General features: G+C 38.6%; 1 protein-coding gene across 1 annotated transcript in view; it reads right to left on the bottom strand.

The window, feature by feature from the left end:
* Positions 1-21,100, bottom strand: part of cdkal1 (CDK5 regulatory subunit associated protein 1-like 1) — a 208,772-nt gene that overhangs the window by 16,613 nt on the left and 171,059 nt on the right. The window contains exon 13 of the mRNA XM_070912255.1: positions 520-603. Coding sequence (XP_070768356.1) covers positions 520-603 — 84 coding nt within the window. The remainder of the gene's footprint in view (positions 1-519; positions 604-21,100) is intronic.

Raw genomic sequence — 21,100 nt, 5'->3', positions numbered from 1 at the left:
GAAATGTTCCTGAATGTAGCTGCATGTGTGAACACTGAAAATCACTAGTTCACATATGGAAACATTTTCATCAAATGCAGATTAAATGATGCCTTTTTCACTGTATGTTTTCGATGGTGGACGGAGTGTGTAGGCCAACTAAACTATTTTAGGATTCATTCAATGCAAAAGTGTCAACAAACATTCAGCATGCTGAATCGTCTTTCAGCAGACACAGATATCCATACCAGCCAGTGCAACTTCGCTTGATTATAGGGTTGATCACCAAATAGGATAACAAAGAATAAAAATACTCATTCATTCACTCAATCATTATAATCTCTTAAAGTATATACGTTAAGAAAATATAACTAAAACACTACCAGTACTATAATAATGTCTTAAAGATTGTTTTTAGGGTGGTTTAAACATTTTTAGTATATTTTAAATTGCTGTGGTCAAAAATTGTGGTTGTACATGAATGTGCTATTAACCCACAAAGTCATCATTTATATTTATGTATTTTAACAATTGTCTTACCTGTTCGTAGAACTTGTTGTGAGCCACATAGTATTGTGCATCAAATGACTCCTCTGTCACCAACACATGTTGCCTCTCCCCTACCTACACAGACAGTGAGAGAGACAGAGAGAAAAATCATATCATGAAACTGTATGCTCAGACAACAAATATCAACCATATACAAGTTTATTAACTAATGTTAATCAGCCTTTCATTGTTGTTTTCATCTGTAGACGTGGCCATCTGTGTATGTCCTCAGCAAAACAACAGGATTAATATCCCTGGCAATCATTTAGGACCCTTCCTTCTCTATCCCATTCTCTACTTTCTTTTCTATCTCTGCATCTCTTTCTGGTTGGTTCAGTCTGATTACACTAAGTGACTTTGTTCTTTTTTCCCCCCGCCATTGATGTGTTTTTGATTGGAACCCCTCTTAGACTCAAATATTCATGGGTCAAATTTCTTGCTCCCCACTTCTCCTATTACTCTACTAATAGAAAATTGTTAGAAATTAGGGTAATTTCCTTCCACGGAGCTGACAGAACCACACTGTTTTGGTAGCTAATTTCAATGCATGAACACATACACTAATCAGTTGACACACATCTACTGATGTTATTTGACCATTTAAGTAACTTGTAAAATGCTTATCTTAGTTTATGTACAGTAGATATATATGCAAACATTGGCTATGAGTTTAATGCTTTTGTTACACAGGCGGTGTGTAAGGGCTGTGCATCTTTTAATTCAACACAAGCAAGCTGCCTCAGTCATACAATATACTTCTATTCATCAAGATCCCAGTTCAATCAAAGCTTTGCACTTTCATGTTTTTTCATGCTTTCTGTTAGTGCAGTTCACCATTTAATTACAATCTCAAGGTTCCAGAGCCACTTCAGTTTTAGCGCCTTGGCTAAGAGGATAGTGAGTACTATAAGGACTCAGGTCCTTACAAAAAAGGGAACTCAATCAAAAGGGGAAAAAAAACACAAGGCTATACAGGATATAATTCAAATGCTTACAGAAAACAGTCTATTCAGGACATCAGAAAATCAAATACTACAACAAGGCCTCCCAATAAAGAAATTTACTGACAGAAATATAATAACAGAAACTATTTTTTTTTAAGAATGTTGTTGACTCAAAGAAGGACAAAGAAGAGAGGAGAGAGAACTCTGTTGAAAGTACTGCAGGCATGAATGAAACCATCTCATGTTACACAGAAAGTCAACCAGAATTCAACAACAGACTGGAAACTTTTTGATAACCCTCTGCTGTTTTGTGCCCTAAAAGCTGCCCCCCCCCCCCCCCTCAGATCCTACTTAGTAGGTGCCACCTGAAGCTGCTCAATTGTCCTCCTGGACCCATCCTCTTCTCTTACATTTTACCTTCTACATTTTGTTATAATAATTGTATATATGAAGATTTTCTGTTGTGAATCTATTCTGTACATGGCATCTAGTGCATGTCTGTCCGTCCTGGGATGGGGATCCCTCCTCTGTTGATCTTCCTGAGGTTTCTTCCATTTTCCCCCTTTTTTAGGGGGAGGGGGTTTCCTTATTTGAATCCAGGGTCTAAGGATAGAGGGTGTATGTTGAAGAGTGTAAATCCATTTTTGACAAATATCTGACTGTGCTTGAAGGGGTACGTGCTCATTTAATTTTACTTTATTGCGGCTGGACAAAGTCTAACATATTTTGTTGTTAGTGTGGCCTAATACATCTCCTTAAGTGTTCTGATTGATGTACAATTAATCTTGGATGCATTTAGCACAATAATGTCAGCTGAAACCAGTGCCCTAGATGAGACACATCATATTTATTTTACCATGGCATCCTTGTCATATTATATATCATATGTCAAGGAATCCCAACAGAAAGTTTTGATCCCAGCCAGAAATTCAAGAAACGGGGCTGAAGAGCATAAACCAGCTGTGTTTTCAAAAGCAACATATAGTTGAAAATGCTGAGGACAGAGTGTCCTGTAGGCTCAATGGGCAGTATTTGCATTTCAACTCTGTCAGTGATGAGCCCTGCACTGTAAAACTGTGCTGACTGATCATTTCCTTAGAAATGTGTCAGAGTCTTAGAAGTCATGGCTCTGACACATTGCTCTGGGTGTTTCCATTTTTGCAGACACATATCTTCTTTGCTCTTTTCTTCCCTCCTTCTCGTCTTTATCCTTTTGCTTCCATCCCTCTCTCCTATCTCTGGGCATTTTCTTTGTTGTTACCTTTCTTCCTTCCACTATAACTCCCTCTCATCCTTCTCTCCTTTCTTTTTTTTCACTGATTTTACTGTGTGTGTGCGTGTGTGTTCCAACACAGACAGCACCTGCACAGGCATGCTGACAGACTTAAAAGGAGACCAAATAAATCACTGTTTCCTGCAAACAGAGCAATTTTCAGAAAAAGAGGGTGGAAAAATATCCTTTGAACATTATTACTGGATGGCAAACATTTGATTTAGGCCTGTTGTTTGCTCCTTTGGACTGAAGACAGGTGTTTGTCTTTTAAAAACACTTAAAACATAGCAAACTCGTCTGTTAACATTTTATCATTCAGTTAAATAAAATACTGAGTAATGACCATCATTTGCTTTACCTATGTACTATGAGTCATTTAGCTCTGTGCCAGACAGAAGATAAGATAAGATGGAACTTTATTTATCATAAGGGAAATTCATTTTCATTTAGTTTTCAGTCTTACACTGTGGAGCAGATGAGAGATGCACTGGAAGAACTGAAGGCTGGATGTGAATGCTGTGAATTTGTATGGATCTTCCTGCCTTAATACCTAATCATTAAACAACCAGCGAGGAGCAATGCTCTTGGATTAAGGTATATCCTAATATGTTGATTGAACTCTGAATAAGAGGATGATCATGCATTAACACACCCAAGCATAGACAATGACACATATGAGAATGTAGTGAATTCAGTAAATGAAAAGTTGATGAGCTCCACACACCTCTGTGCCCCACACCTTGAGCTGTGTATACATATTTGTATGCAGTATGTGTGTTGGTCTTTGCTTGTGTGACTGCTGGTCTTTCCTTGCATATCTGCGCTTGCGAGAGTCTGCATTTAGATTTGTATTTACTCCATCTGTTGGAAAACGGTCAGAATACCAAACAAGGCGAGTATGTGCATGTCTTTGCACAGTGAGACGTGTATTTACTTCACCATCCAGAGAATAACATCCCACGACACACAGCAGATCCACCACAGATTTGTGGGATCATGAGTTTAATTGATAATTAATCCACATCTTAACAGGGATAATGAGAGAACTGTGGCTTTGAATTGTAATCAACATTTTCATCTGCGTCATGAGTAAAGGAGCTGTTCACTCGAACTTCATCTGTGGCCTTTTTTACCATGCAACTGGATTATGATGCTAACCAGACTGAAAAGAAGCCAGACTGTTGCATGGGATTAATTATAAAGGAGCTAGTAGTAGTGCCTACAATGAGGACACACTAGATTATCTGAACCTATTCTCAAAATGCATTGCATTACATGCTCACTCCCTTTAAAGCTCACGCTAAATCATCACAAAAGGATGAGATATTCCACACACAGATATAACATAATATGATGATTTTTACATTTATCCATTTGACTCAAGACAAAACAGTCAATGAATCAAGCCAATGATGTAACAACCACGGATGTACAGCGTGACATCAATCAGAGCAACAGCCATACACCTCTTGTCTACTTCTGTCTCACCTGAAGTAAACTCTCATTGGCTATTGGTATTCTCAGATCTTGCTATAAAGGTGTAATCACCACACACCTAAATGTTTTTGTGTCATAACAACATAACTCAAAACAACAATCAGCGGCAACACATTCAGTCCTCCTGCATTTATAAGCAGTATATAGCCATTAATAAATGGTTCAGTCAGAGTCAATCAGGGTAATTGGGTTTTCAAAGTGCATCCATCATTGCATGCTGTAAGTCCTCACTTTTGTGACTAATTTTGCCAACATCAAAGCACTTTTATTTGTGGAGATGTATGTCTACTGGATGGTACTGTTTGTTTCAGAAAAACTTTTACCCCCAACTGATTTTCAGCTTTTCATCATTAGTTTAATCTACAACAGTGTTTGACCAATACACAGCCGTGTGTGAACCGCACCCCCCACTGTTGAGCAGTGTTTTGCAGGCTTACGCTACTCATTGTACATTTATGCATCACTCCCTCTTCCTCTGTCACAGCTCGTTTTTATTTCTTCATCTAGCTCTTAAAGTCATTATTCACCCCTATTGTTCCTATTTACACACTTTCCCTGTACTGTATCACGCAAACATGCGCACACACAGTCAGAAAGATGGAGGAATATGATATGCCTTCTTGCTCACAAACTTTGCCAAATTATCACAAACATACAACCACCAGAACACTCACACAAAGATCAACTGTGACACACAAACCCGCAGACACACAGCCTTCTGTAGCCCCTTGTAGAAAGAGATTTTGTTTTGTTGCCTGCTAAACAATCGTTGCAGGGAGTAATTTAACAGGGCTAAAGAGAGATGCTCTGATCTTTTGGAGGTTCTCTTTGAATAAGCTGCTTGAAAGAGGAAGAAAAAACACCCCTGTTGGTTTGGGTATTTTGTTTTACCCTCAAAGTCAAAACCAAAGTAAAAGAGACTTAAACTTTTCAGTGTTTGCCACAAAGACCTAGGAGATTAAGGGTGGCTTTGGTTAAATGTTTGAGGGGACAAATGTAAAATCAACACAGATCAAAGTTATACAAATGAACTGTAACATAAATATTTTACTCAAAGTAAAACACAAACAACATGATAACAAAGACAGAGCACAGTAGACATATAGGATGACAGGATGGACAAATGAGGAAGGTTAAAAGAAACTGAAAAATAAGACACTGAAGCAAATAAAAAAGGAGAACATTTTGTCAAACACAGCTAACTCCAGAAACTCTTTTCCAGAATTGTGACAGAGTAGTTAACAAATCTTTGTCCTGTACAAAACCTCTGCAAAGTGGTCTAGGCCAATCATTTCATGTTTGTGCACATACACACCCAGTCATGTCTTTTTCAAACTCAGCCACCAGCAGTCGATTTTCTCAGTTTCTCCTCACGCTTTATCTGTCTGTTCATGCACTGCACTCACCTGTCTTTTACAATACGTTCAAATACAAATACTTTCAGCCTTCCAGAAGTGTAATGATATCAGGTTTACATTCTAATGTGTAAGAGGAAATAGGTCCTTCTGCACTAAAGACAGGAAAGTCATGTTAACCACTGCTCCTGAGTTTACAATGTGATATGACTGGCTCCAACAATCAACAATGATATCTATGATATCAAATTAGTAATGTTGTTTGAATTATTGGTGACCACTTGCAAGTTTGATAAAATGAAAACGACTATGATTAAGAACAGTTCATGAGGTCAGGTTGATATCAAATGTTTGAAATGGTGTTTACACAAGGGAAAATTAAAGAATACAAAAAGGAGGAAATGCTACAATTAATGGCTTTAAGCTTTGAAAAAGGAAGTACCCTTTGAGAAACAATGGGTTAGAAATTTCAGTGGTAACAGAAAGTAAACAGTGAAGAAAAAGGACATTTGTGAGTCCTTCAGCTTTGATCAGACCCAGACACAAACACTTCTGCCAGTAAGACAAGTGGGCTACGGAGTCATGAAGTGAAAAGGCACATGGCATCTTTATCTAAACAGCTCTGATAATGCAGTGGGTGTGTGCATGGATTAGTGTGTTTGATAGAAACAGAGAGAGAGAACATATTAAAACCTGCTGTTTGTTATGTGAATCCAACTTGAATCCATCCACCTACCTGTAACCAAATGCAAGTGAGTGTATTTACGTACATATGTACTTTATGTGCGCACTGTGTATCTGGAAATGTGAATATAATACATATATAGGAGTGTTTGTGAAAGTGCATTTATATTACAAAATCGACAACATAAAGCTACAGTGCTTTCCAGCCATTTTCACTCTGTATAAATTCCTTAAAGGAAAAAGACACTCTTGACGTTCTGGGGGCTTTTTCAAGGTTTTTAAGTGAATACAGGCTTTAAATATCCAAGGTGTTGTGTTGTCATACAACTACGACTTGGGACTTGAAGAATTTATCAGCAGCCGATCAATATGTTTTGTGACATTCCACAAGTTTTATAGCACTTTTAATGAAACATATATTGTCCAGAATATTGAAAGCACACCCTTTATATCTCATCATTTCTCCACAGTTTTTGAGAAAATAAGAGCCCTGATTTTACAGAGTGACTGGAGTCAATGCTCAAGGGAAAACAATTTTCTTGCTTGTTTTCTACTTCATGGAACTTTGAAGCACTCAGTGAATAGCAATAATCAATGAACCCAGCTATGATCAGTGTGAAATATTGGACCCTTAGTTATAAGAAGTTGGGAACATAGAGAGGAGCAGTGGAATATAGCAGAATTTTGACTCTTTCAGACAACTGAGACACCATGAAAATAAAGTTTGTGTGTGGGAGATTTAGAACAGATGAATGATGAACAGAGAGAAGATGCATAACGATGGAGTGACAGTAGATGAATGAGGCACAATATGTGCCTTGGTTTTAATTCAGCCTCATTCCTGGTGTGTGTGTGAGTGTGAGAGACAGAGAGAGAGAGATAGAGGGAAGCAAAGAGGAAGGAAAGATATTGGGCAAGGCAGACAAAATTACAGCTTTATTAGCATGATAAAAGGACTCTCGTACAAATAGACCCAACGAAACTAACCAACTCACACACACACACTTACTTACAAACAGAGCAACATGAAAACAGAGACAAAGCTCCACACCTACAGAGAAAGACCCTGACACACCACTATACCGAGTATCTCTTTAGGCTCATTTAATAACAATTACCCTGATATACCTCCATGAATACATACTGGGCTGAAGCCTCACTAGCTCTGAGTGTGTGTCTGTCTTGAGGCTATACACCAGACCTCTAATGCTTTCTTGGCTCTTGTAGCCACCCCCGCCCTCCCTCTCTGAACAGGGCTGGGGAAATACGAGAGGCTTTTGCCAGAACAGAACGCTGTGCACCTGCATCAAATCTACAACCCCCCCTCCAGGCCCTCTCTAGCTTTCCCAAAGTTCACCAGGCTATGCCTCACACACACAGTAAAATAAAACACATAAATGGTTACCCTTACTGTAAATAGAGGTGTGGTGCTGCAAGAAGAGTAAGAAGTTAAATAGGAGAAATGTGAGTAAAGGAATGGAAAGGTTTGGAAGGGAGAGACAAGCGAGCAAGTACGCAAATGACCTACACTGCAAACAACAGCTTTAAGTGTTAGCCTTACAAGCACTCTGAAATCCTGGTAAAGTTTGCACTTATAAGACAGGCTTTCATGAATGTTGAGGTCACAAAACTTGTTTGGTCGAACAAGGACTTTCAAATAGTTTCATAGAGAATGGAAGAAGAATGGCAAACATGCAAAAGTTAGTATAAGACACACTGCAGCAGCAATGGGCAACTACAGACATCCCCTTTTAAATGTTGTTGCAGGTTTGGTCTTCAATGCCAGCTCTGATAACCAATTCTAAAACATTCTCATGATACATGGTCAACAGCCTCGAAAGGAAACTTCTACAAAAAGACAATACAGTGCATTTTTCTCCAGCGTGTTAGCTATCCATCTATTTTTTTCAGTGTGATTTAATAAGTTTTTTTTCTTTAGGTCAACCTAGTACAGAAGATTTGACTGCATTTGATTTGTGGCTCTCAAAAAATGTAATATGCGATAATGAAATATCTTCACTGTAATCCACAGACATAGCAGTAAACAACTTCACAGAATACTATTTTCAACTACGTACATACAGCAACTTAAATCCCAATGAACATACAGCGCACAACAGTATTTAGAAAGTGACACTGATATCAGGGTTACAATTCCTTCACTTCCAACATGGATGTTAAGACTGTTATGTCAAAAAGTAGGGAAGGCACCACATCACGCTCATTTTAGATCCAATGTGTTGGAGTACAGAGCCAAAGCAACTAGAAATGTGCCACTGTTCATATACTGCATGGTTCAAAGATGGATAGATCACATTGCAGCTAATAGTTAAAATATGTCACTATAAAAATACATAAGATTGTTGATACATTACAGCTGCAACCAAAAGACTAAGTTTAAAAAAAGAATACAAAGAGAAAGAGGACAAAATTAGAGTGAAACAGAAAAGCTGTAGCAGAGGATGATGAGTTGTTACATAAAACTGATTTATGTGTTTCCATTTTTGCAACATGGACCTGAAGATCATAATGCTATGTGACAATGTGCTCTGCTCCGCCTTGACAATGCACAGGTGCTGCATTTATGTACACAAAACATACTGTATGTTGGCACAGTTACACAAAAAACACACACCATCAGACGCATACACATTTGATTGCCTCATCAATTTCAGCTAACCAACAGAAAAGACAGTCTGGTCTGCCACCAGTGTGACAGATCTAGTTTGTCAGAGGAGACAGATAGATGTCTCTCTCACACACAATACACACAGGCCTGTGACAGTAGCCTGTGGGCTGTTTAGCGTCTCAGATGCTGGGATGAATCACATCAAAACATAGACATGGCAGAAAACACAGAATGAAAGCCTCAGAACCATCAGTTAGTAAAATACATGATATCACACATGGAAACACAATCCCACAAACACCAAAAACACATATACTTGGTCATATGGAAAAGTACTTTGATAGTGTCGTGGAGAAAGTAAAGAGTTCTACAGTATAAGATGACCTTTGCAGAATAGAGCTAGAGTAGAATTTGTCACAGTCACGTGTTTTAACTCTTCCTTCAATATTTTAAGTTCTCTTACATCAATTACTATAATGAGTAGAAATATTAACTTGACAAAATCTACCGTGAATGCAGTATTAACCCAGATACCAGCCTGGCCAAAAAAGAAAACGTATGTAGGTATGTCACCTTTCTTTACAGGAGATATTTAAGATCTCACCTCCTGACAGACCATGTAACTAATGCTCTTTGGCCTAAACCAGTCCTTCTTCTGATACAAGGTTCTATACTGTTAAGCATTGACCATGTATTTCTTTCCTCTGCTGGGGTGGTTATAATTGATATCATATCTCACGTAGCCACAGTGATTGGAAATTGTAAAAACATTCCATACTCCTTTATTTATTCATCCACTGAGGGGCTTGTTTGGCAGAGTATATGTGTATGTGTGTGTGTGTGTGTGTGTGTGTGTGTGTGTGTGTGTGTTTGTGCGTGTGTTTCCGAAGTGGGTGTGGGGGACCAAGCCCTTGGCATTACAGCATCTATGTGCCTGAAATTGTGTGTATTGGCAACTGCAGCATCAATCAGAGCTCAGCTGTGATTGTCAGGCTGATTGTCCGTTATGTCCCTGTGGGCCTGGAAGCCTTGGTGTGTGTAATTCATGTGTATGTGAGTGCAAGAGAGAGAGAGAGGGGAAGAGAGTAAGAACGTGCATGTGTAATGCACACATCTATACATCCACATTAATCTATAATTGTGGCTTGGCAATAGCAGTATGATTATGATTATCACTGGAGGCCACACCGGAAGACACAACAAATCATACATGCATAGGAAGGCCTATCTAGCGAACGTGTCTGATTGCTGTTCAAGGCTAGCCCTCCAGTCGTCCCATTAGAATGACAGAAATGTATGTATGTGTTTTGATAAAGGAGAAAAAAACATGAGCTACAAGGCCATCCTGGTGGCTCTGTGGGATAAGGCTCATGTACTCCTAATGCCTGATTGGGTTAAAAGCCGGCTCATGACTTTTGATGCATGTTCTATCTCTGTCTCCTTACTTCTTTTTTTCCTGACTTTTAGCAATTGCGCAAATCCAAATAAAAAAGGCGATACAAGTGATTGGAAATGTGGGTGGAAAAACTGATAAGACCAAGAAAATTGTGTGCTGCAGAGAGAAGAGGGGAAAAAAAGCAGCAGTCTGTTGATGTAGACTACAACAGCCTTTCCAAGTGTAAAAGATGGTAGACTTTCAAACAAATGTAAAGAAGGAAGTGGGTGTAAATATACAAGTGCCCTCATCCATATGCGTAAAACCCTCTACGATCCAAATGTGTTCAGCTGTTGGTGTTAAACTCTGCCTCTGTAGTGCAGTCTCCAATCCAACAGTCAGTGAGAATACATGTAGTACTGTGCTGTTTAGGTAGCATGGCAAAAAGTAGCATGCAGAGTGTGGATGGACACACACAGTGGTGGAAAGTAACTAAGTACTCAAGTACAGTACTTAAGTACAGCTTTGAGGTACTTGCACTTTACTTGAGTATTTCCATTTTCTGCTACTTTGTGATTCTGCTCAATTCAATGCTCCAAATCACGACAAAAGTTATCTCATGACACTTTACATATAGAACAGGTCTAGACTGTACTCTTTAAAATATTATTTACACAGACCTAACTGTTCCCACTATGAGCAAGCACTTGGCAACAGTGGCAAGGAAAAGCTTCCTTCTTTACTGCTCCACTACAATTCAGAGGGAAATTGGAGTTCGAGTTGTGGGACCTACAAAAACACTCCTCACAGGTTTTTTCTTCACAAACAATCTTTGGTCAAGTAGACACTGGACTACAGAGAGCACAGAAATCAAACACCCAAGTTGAATTGTTATCAAGTTACTCAAGGAATTACCATTAATTAGCGGCAGCTGATATGACCGACATTTGTCATTTTGACCGGCAAAAGTGATGGTAAGTGCTGGCTAAAACTGAGAAGCTGTTTTGTACTCTGCTCTTTGGTAATGGTAGTTGGCGTCAGAGCTTAGTATATCCGTGCATTTTGCCAAAATTGGTCAGTCACTGGTGCGCTCAAATATTATGCACAGTTCCACAATCTAATTTTCACTTGCATATGGAGCAAAATTCTTGCACTGTAGAGGTGAAGGAAAGCAGTGGTGGACAAAACACAGTACAGTAAAGAAAAGATTGGCTTTCACTTCATCCTATTAAAAATACTACACTAAATACCATTCTATAGTTCAGTCATGTGAACGTGAACCTTAGAAGACGTTGGTACTAAACATAATGTGTCTATCATGTAAAATATTTTCAGTCTACACAAGGTCCATAGTACCCTGTAAAGCTCTTCTTTGCCTGTAATGTGAACACATATTCTTAAAAAATACAGGAAATGGTTTTCTAAACATGTTTGTATTTGTTTGTTGCGTTTTCGTCTTTCACATCACTGTAGCATTCTTCTCAACTGAACAATAAATAAAACAAGTTCAGTCCATGTCAACCAATGTCAAGGAAGCCCTTAATAACTATCATTGTATACCACATACTAGGGTTTGCCTACGATTATGATGTACTCCTCCCTTTTCTCTCTCTTGTACATGCTGTAGAGTGATTCTCTTCATGGGCTAATGATTCTGTGTCAGTGTGTATTTGTGTATGTGTGTGCATGGCTCAGTATGGCTTGTGTCCTCTTCATCTGTCCTACTGATGGTACATTCTGAAGTGGTGCAATGATGGACTGTCAAGTACTCTGCGTTTTTTTATCCCTCCGACTCACTCAGGTACCCAAGGACAAGAAAACAACAGATGAATCAAGGGCATGTAGAAAGGAAGAAAAATAAGAGGGAAGATTTGATTTTCTGTATGCATTTGATTTTTTCTTGCTGTCTCCTTATCTTTTTTTCCCTTTTGTACTTTTGCTACATTAGGCAGTAACCACAGGCGAGTGACAGCGATGTCTGTAGTGAGGGAGGGGACAGACATGGGGAAAAGTTTGTATTCTGCATTCAAACACACAAAACACCAATAAAGTGGCCAGGAACATACTGGCCCCTTCAGTGGAGGTCCTCATTTATAACAAAGATGTGGTAAATGTGAATTGCTTTAAGAACATCTGAAAACTCTCCTTTAATGTGCTATTCATTTGCTCCAAAGTTTCTTTCGTCAACACTAAATTAGATTTCTTTATTGATTGAATGTTGCTAATGAGTGTTAACTAAAACATTTGTTTTGACAGTGAACACTACTATCTAGTGAGTAGACACTTGAGAACAATTCCTGCTTAGTATAACAAGGGCAGGTTCAGACTATTGTTGAACCAGGAATAATGTCAGGACAAGTGAAAGAGACTCATAAAGAAGAAAACATAGTGTATTTACAACAAAGTAGAAGGAATTCAGTGGCTAGTCTGACACTTAGTTGGTCCAGCTATATGGAGCAAAAGGAGAAGAGGAGAATAAAGGAGAAAATGCTGACATGAAATCTTGATGCAAGGAAAAGGAAACTGATGAAATGTTAACTTCCTATAGGGAGAAGTGAGCAAAGAGAAAAGTAGTAGTAAACTCTGCAAAGCCTTGGGCTATTACTGGTTTTGACACAGTATAGCATGGAAAGAAGATTGGGTTGAAAAGCACTGACAGTACTGATCATATGTATATATAAAAGGTCACACGGCAAGGGATGCATGAAACCCACAGAATATAGTTCCCTATAGGGAGACAGCAAGCTTGAGGTGACAAAAATCATGTATGCTGAAAGGCAAATCACACAAAAGGCATTTTGGCCATTCCAGCCATTCCGGAAAGTTCAGCAAGAAAAGATGGTGACAGCTACAGATTGTATGGATGTCAGCACCATATACCAAGTGGAAAGGTAGGGCCACTGAAGAAGCTGCTTCATTCAATTTCTATCTCAACTACCTCCCATGATCCCCCTCAGCTACCACATTAGACCTGCTTCAGTTTTCTCTCTAACAGTGTTCTTTACTCTGTTTAACTTTTTCTTGTGTTTGTCTCCTTTCTTTTGTTCTGTTTTTCTCTCTGTGCTGTGAATCACTTTGGATCATCTGTGGTGTGTGTTAAGAGCTGAATAAAGCTGAGTTGAGGTATTATTTCACATATGAAGCATACTACATGTACTTTACACATGATTTCCCAACTCCCACTCACATTTTATACACCCCTGTCAATGGGACTGTCCCACTGTACACCCATCCTAAAAATAAACACCACATTCTGACTTTGCCGGCCAGGATGCAACATTACAATAAAAAAAGTATGTAAAGAAATGACTATAAACCCAAAGCTAGTTACAAGTTTATCGTAAATTGTATATTGGATTATTAATCCTACTGTACCTTAAGAGCTAACATAACACACTGACTCCAATACACTCTGGCGTTCCTTCCCTTCAAAGAAAATCCTTATTCCACTGAAGATGAACTGCATCAAAGCCATTAAAGTTTAGAGGTGGCTACAGAATATAACTTAGAATAAAAGAATATAATGGTTTATGCAGTTTAATGTCAAAGTTATGAGCCATGCATCTTTACTTAAACCTTTTGCTACATGCATTGTGGAGGTTGAATAATAAATATAGTATGTCACTAAAGTGTTTATGTGAGTGATATAGACTATGAGTGGACAGAAAAAAGCAGAGATGAATGTAGTATGCCTGTTTATTGGCCACAGGGTCATAAAGCATTGACAAACCAACAATGAAATGTGCTTATTAGCCAATGTATGGACAATGTGTGAGTATAGCACGAGGTGAAGGCTGTGGTATGAATCTATTTATGTGTCTGAGAGACCAAGAATCTGATAAGATGGATGGGAAAACATGTCTGCACATGGGTTATTATGTGCATACATGTTTTCCCATGTGCAGTTCATATAAAGAATAACCTACTCTCATGATTATGGAATTTGCTAAAATATCCCACTCTCTCTAGCTTGAGAGGATATTAATAAAGTATGGCTGTTTGGTGGCCACAGGCTCAATGAGAGCTGACACAAACCCGCTCTGATGTATGCATGCTTACTGGCCAATGTATGGACAAAGTGCCGACTATAGCATGATATGCAGGCTTTCATATGAATGTATTTTTGTGTCAAGGCAGACAGAGAAGGGGTCTGGACAGTTGGAGAGAATAAATAAACATATTATGTCTCCTATTGGTCTAATCCACATAGAAAGAAAGACAAGGAGAGACTAATAGGATCAAAAAGAGCTGACATGCACACACGCAGGGCTGCTTGGCAGATTCTAACTTAATTAACTTCAGTTTCAAACATGCTCAGACCAGACACCCATGATTTTTTAAAATGGCTTTTTCTTTAATATCATCTAGCAGTTGGCCTTACTGTTTCATTTATATTAAGCAGATTGAAAAGATTTCAGGCCTACATTGTTTGAATTTCCCTCAATAAATCTAATGTATACACTGTAGATATAACAGGTTCAAAAGTGAGATCTCAGGCAGAAAGTGAAGAAATACCAATTAGGGGACATAACTTAGTAAAAATCGAATATTAGTTAGAATGTCCTTTACACTGGCCAAATATTGAGCAAAACTCCATATTTAATGCAATACCTTATAATACCTATCAGAGGAAGCAATCAACTGCATTATCTCACTGAATCATTTTTTCACCCTTTCCTTACAAAGATGAAAACATGAGAGGGAGGATCATTTAAATATCTAAATACTATCTAGTCAAAGAAAAAATCAAAACAGACAAGTCAAAATCCTCATCAGTAAAAGTCATATTGGCTTCAGCAAGATGAGACTTGAATGAGCAAATGGCTCACAAAGGGGGAAATATTAGCACTTCAATGGTGTTGATTGATTTGTGGGTGGGGGGATCAGGTTGAATTGACTCCGAGAGCGCGCACGCACGCACGCACGCGCACACACACACACACACACACACACACTGAGACATAATGAACATTAATCAAAGGGAGCAGGTAGTAATCAGACAGAGCTTTAAGAGGCTAGCCTGCTAGCGCACAGCTGTGCCATTCAAAGCAACAGTCATCAGAGGCAGACAGATAAACAAAAAGCACAACCTCTCAGCATTTACTCAAGACCAGTAAAGCTCACACATAGCTAAAACCCAGGATACACTCACAGATGCAATCTTGTTTACTGCTCCTATTAAACCACTTCAAACAAGCATGCTTAGTATGTTGCAATGTGTGTCTATTAATGGTTCTAGGGGAAGCATTGTGGGTTAAGTCTGTTAACGGTCACAGAGATGTGTAGACTAACAGCAGTATAAACTAGGCAAAGTGTCTAGTGTGGAATCAATATCCTACAATACTTATGACATATATACGAATGTGAAGAAAACACTGAATAAGTGTGAATTTGCTGTGTCATATAACAATATACCAAATGCACATCTAACTGCAAATGGTGTGTGTATGTGTGTGTGTCTATGGAGAAGACGCAGGGGGCATGTTGGCAGGCCGACCCAGCTCTGATTGTGGGCTAATGGCACAAATGCAAATGAGGGGCTGATCTAAATGGCTTTAACGTCATTTGAATATGCATTATAACAGCCTGTGTCTTTGTGTGTACACAGTTATGAATGTGACTCTGCATGTGTTCATAAATGTGTATGTCAGTGCTGTATTTATGTGCATTGCCTCTGCCAATAACTTTGCCTCCCTGAATATGTGTGTGCATTTTTGAGGGGCTGATTTAGCATCTAGTAAGCTCTGATCTGCTGTCCAAACAAACAGGGATGCAGGGACCAATATGCCAGGCTTATACGTGTATAGCTCCAAATCTGTTGTTTAAATACTGTGAATGAGCATCTCAAATGGCAAGTAAAGAGGGAGTGCTTGTGTTTTTCTGCGCGAGTGTGTGCATGTATGCAAATGTATTTGTGTGCAACAGAGAAAAAGTGATTACTTCAGTGTGTCTCTTGTTACTGTGTGTTTGTGTGGCAGCAGATGCCAGGCCCTTGGGTGGCATATGGCTGAGTGGCAGGGCTTTCAAACGGCCAGTGCTGTGTGTGTCCATGTGTGTGACAAGCCACACGGCTGGGGCTTGAGTAGGATTTGAATGTTCATCCAAAAGTAGACCCTCTATATTCATCACCTCTGACAAACACACACACACACACACACACACACACACACACACACACAAGTACCTCTATGTTTGGCACAGAGGGCTCTGTTAATTTGTACACCGAGCAGATGCTTGGAGCAACTGTACTCATTAACACAAATCCATACACACACACACACACACACACACGCACACACACACACACACACACACACATATGTACGAACAAGCAAATGAAAAACAAAAACACTTTCCTGACATAATATAAACACAGACACTACAAAGATTCACACTGACAAATTAGTGCACTTTTGTACAAATAAAAACATATACAGTACATATATTCAAAGTCTAGTGTTTATTACTGCAAGAGTCACAGCTTTTTTACGATTCTATGATATGTCAATAAGCTATTTTCAGCCATTACAGTTTTGCACAAAGTTTAAAGTAAGGCTGTGTACTCTCTGTTGAAAATACATACATCCATCAAGGGGAAAGAGTTGGCAGCTTTGTGCTGCTTTGAGGTGAGGGTCGAATTAGAGCAGCACAGAATCTGCATTGATATAGCTGAAGTTGCATGGGAAGTGAAAGTAAAACGTGGATTCATTTCACACATCAGATAAGTATTTGTAAAATATTATCTGATGTTTGGAAAAGCAATAAATGTGTGCTAAAAATATATAGTCATCATCTATCATTTCATCCCTTATGCTGCAAAAGGATGTCAATATTTGTACAACAGCTACACCAAATTTCATCCAACTGGGAACACATTCCCGATTCATACAACATTTTTATGTAAGGTTCGTCACTGTTTTTAAATAATGTCCTGAATACCACTGCATGCACTTAATGTAATCATCATCATTATATGCGTTTTAGCTGTAAGCTTAATCTTTTCCAAGAGTGAAAAGTCTTACTGGACATTTAAGACATTTTCAGACTTATAAAGGACTCATGGAAGCTCTATCGATTCAAAGCTACTCTTTATCTGTGCAAATGCTGAAAGCAGACAACTCTAAGTAGAGGGCATAATTCAATATGATGGCAAAACTTGTACTACTTGATATTTGTATTACCTCACAATATGTTTTTCCTTACCTCGCAATATGTTTTGCATTCCCCCAATACTAAGGACAGTAAAATGTGTTGGGCCAGTCCAGTTATAATACACTGCCAGTTTAGGGAAGTGCTCTGCAGAATTTACATAAAGAAGAGCGATGATGTGACACTTATATTGTAGGTAAGATCTCTGCTGTATGAGAGTGGTTAGCAAGAAGTTAAAGCATTAAAGGCTTGTAATCAAATTTCTCTTCAAAGTATATATGGAAACCTGCGTACATGACTGACTTTCACTGCATATAGTGCAGTTTAAAACAATATCAACGACCTTTTAATGCCTTGAGAGGCTGGTTTTGTGACCTTGTTTGTCTGAACAAATCCCTTTTGCCTCTACTCACATTTATTCATGGGCAGTGGATAAAAACATATCAACTTGCATAGTGGCCTGTGGTGAACTTGATACATAAACAAGCCTACTGTATGTACCAGATAAAAGCCTATGGCAGTTTTGCCAACTCCATATACTAGCCTGCTAATGGGCACACACTGTCATGCTCTAATGTCAACAGGCATTTACCCATAAACAGGTCAAAGCAAGTGAAAATTACTTCATACTACATTAGATTAATTAACTAGCCTATAACCTCCACAAGTCCTCCACACAGTTATCAATTCGATCTATACTTGCCAGCAAAGGTTATTCACTCATGTATGCTACATTAGATACATAAACAACTTGTGTCCTCAATAAAGGCCTGAGGCATTCCATGCACCACTCTGCAAAGTGTTATTTACTCATGAAATAACCTATCAGATCGCATAATTTTCAAGCAAGCCAGTGCAAGCCCTGAATGACTTTTGACTTTTTCTAAGACCTGAAAAAAAAAAAAGTGAAACATACACATGCAACACACTATGTGCTCTGTAAGAGCCGAAAGCACAGCTGTATGAGGCCTATTAGGTACAATTTTAATGTAGGCAGTGTTCTGGCTCAAGGGGAAAAAATAAATAAAATAAAAAGGAACATATACCTGACATATAATGCAATTATACTTGCAAACATAGACACATTTTCCATATGTTAAGAATCTTTTTTAACAGTGAAAACAACACAAGAATGCAAACAAAAAGACAAACTTAAAGTTTCTAATTTCAATAAAGCAATGGGTTAATAAAATAGGAAACACCAACTTAACTTTTACTGTAGAAATTTCGTCGCAGGAAAGTAGAAAAAAAATGTATGTACAAGCTATACAGACGCACAGCCAGGTATATCACTTTAAATAGTACATATACAGATCTTTAAAGTTTCACAGTGTATATTGTAGTAGTTGTGTATATTGTAAAGAAAGTTCAACAGTATCCAAACAGTACACTAAAGTGGGCCAAAAGTGCAACAGCAGTTCAGCAATAATGCAGCAACTATGGGATTTCAAGCCCGGCTACGTCTTCATATATGATACATTAAAGAAATGAGCCACACATCCTCAACAAAAGCCTTAAGCAATGGTTGTCAATGCACTCTCACCAAACTGAGGTTATTCACATTTTATATGTGCTTCATTGGATACACACACTGGGCTCAAAGGAAGCCCAAAAGCACAGTTATCACCTCCACAAATAGCAAAGTTCATTTACATTATCTACTAAATAACATATGACAAACACAACTGATAATTTACCCCACAGTTAGTAAAAAACTAGCCAGTGCCCTTAATTCTTCTCTGAATTCTCGTACAGCTAGTGCCAGATGTGTAAAAGGTTATACACTTACCAGAGGACACTGTGTTATCCTATAGTCTATACTGTTGTGGCCGATGGGGAATTAAATGTACTGACTGTGTCTTAGCTCAACTTTAGCTTGAGGACTTGTTGTCACTACATGTGTTGTCCTGATGAAAAAACACTCTCCAAACAATGTGATTACTATGTGGCCTTACAGTGACTTGTACACACACTGCCTCAGAGTACGGCAGTCAAAACGCACTAAATACTCACACACACATGAGCATGGAAAGGCATGCCCTTGTGTCAAAGGCATATCAACCACATGCGCAGTGATACAGATTTACACACACTGACTCACACACACAAAACCCAAAACATAGAGGCGTTGAAAAGACACAGATTCAAGAATACACAAAAAGACACACATACATCTCCAGATACGCACATGAAAAAAGAGCTGTAGGGATACTTTGGCTTAATTTGTTTATGCTGGAGTTCCTGGAAAAGATTGTGCTCAAGGCAGCACATCACTTCTGCATGAGAGGAGATGACTGGAACTGGTCTGCCCCTCTCTTTATTTCTGTCTCTTCTCTCTTTTGGTTTTGTCTCCATCGATGACCATCTTTCACACAGCATACACTGCAGCCTCTGTTTATCTGTCTCCCTTTTATTTTACATCTTTCTGTTCTTTGGCCCTCTTGACAAATTAGCAATTAAATCTCTGAGAAGGTGCAAGGTCTATAAGAGACACACACACACACACACGCACACACACACACACGCACACACACACACACACACAGACATGTCTTAAGCTATGCAGATATTGTATGTATAAATAAAAGTAAATTATATATGGGAATTGAATGCCATGGCAATCACCAGCATACAGACAGATTCAGCAATGTTGCAGCTACAACACACAGAGGTTGGGTCAAGAAGAGGTCACTGAGCACTACAAGGAGCCACCATGACCCACGGGGTTGTGGGTTTGTGAAAACCTGTTATAACAAGACATTATCTAATCTGCTATGAAGGCACATAACATACTGTATGTATGTGTGTGTTCTAATAAACACTGTGCTCCCCTGCTTGAGTCTTCTAAAAGACAGCCTCCATCTGACCAGATATTTGCTCTTTCTTTTTATAGTTGTGTAATTATTTCTCACTGGATGATGTTCAGGAGGGTATAGTCATTTTCTGCCTCTTGTTCTACTCCTTTACTCTGGGTAAAAATATGCATTACATGCAATATATCTGCAGATTTTAGAGAGCCACTTAAAACATTTTAAAATATGTTTTAATGCTATGCATTACTTAATCAAAGACCAGGCTACTGATCAAACAAAAACCTACCTCCACGGCCAAATCAGCCTATTTCCTGATTAAACATACCAGATTATTCAATTTCTGAAACTATAAAAGTCTCTTTAAAGGATTGACATAATGCCAAAATGTGTTTACAAAAGCAGATACATATTAATTCTGCATTACAAAGTTGGCCACACTAACAATTGCCAAATGTAAATGCAGCGGCTCCACGGGTTAAAATGATGAGTTTTCTGCTCACCAGTAAAAAACCCAGAGGCTCTTTAGTTGAACAAATCTTTTAACTGTGGTGCATCTGTTGTGCTACTTTTTCTTCTTTGTTACTCAAAATTTTATTTTCTTGTTTTTATTCAACCTGCAAAGTACACTGTGAATTTACATTAAGTGCTCTATACCTTACGGAAATAACATTGAAACCATCACTTGAAAAGACTCAAAAAGACGTTTAAGAAAAGACACACACACACACACACACACACACACACACACACACACACACACACAGGTGGCCATTAAGCATTTGATCCTCCCTGCTTTCTTTCAACAGAAGCATCATGTCATCAAGTTGTCTGACAAGCCCTCAGGGTACTGTTC

Source organism: Enoplosus armatus, chromosome 9, assembly GCF_043641665.1.
Source record: "Enoplosus armatus isolate fEnoArm2 chromosome 9, fEnoArm2.hap1, whole genome shotgun sequence".
Classification (NCBI taxonomy): Eukaryota; Metazoa; Chordata; class Actinopteri; order Centrarchiformes; family Enoplosidae; genus Enoplosus; species Enoplosus armatus.
The sequence above is the reverse complement of the archived record's forward strand: the minus strand, read 5'-3'. Positions and strand labels throughout refer to the sequence as shown.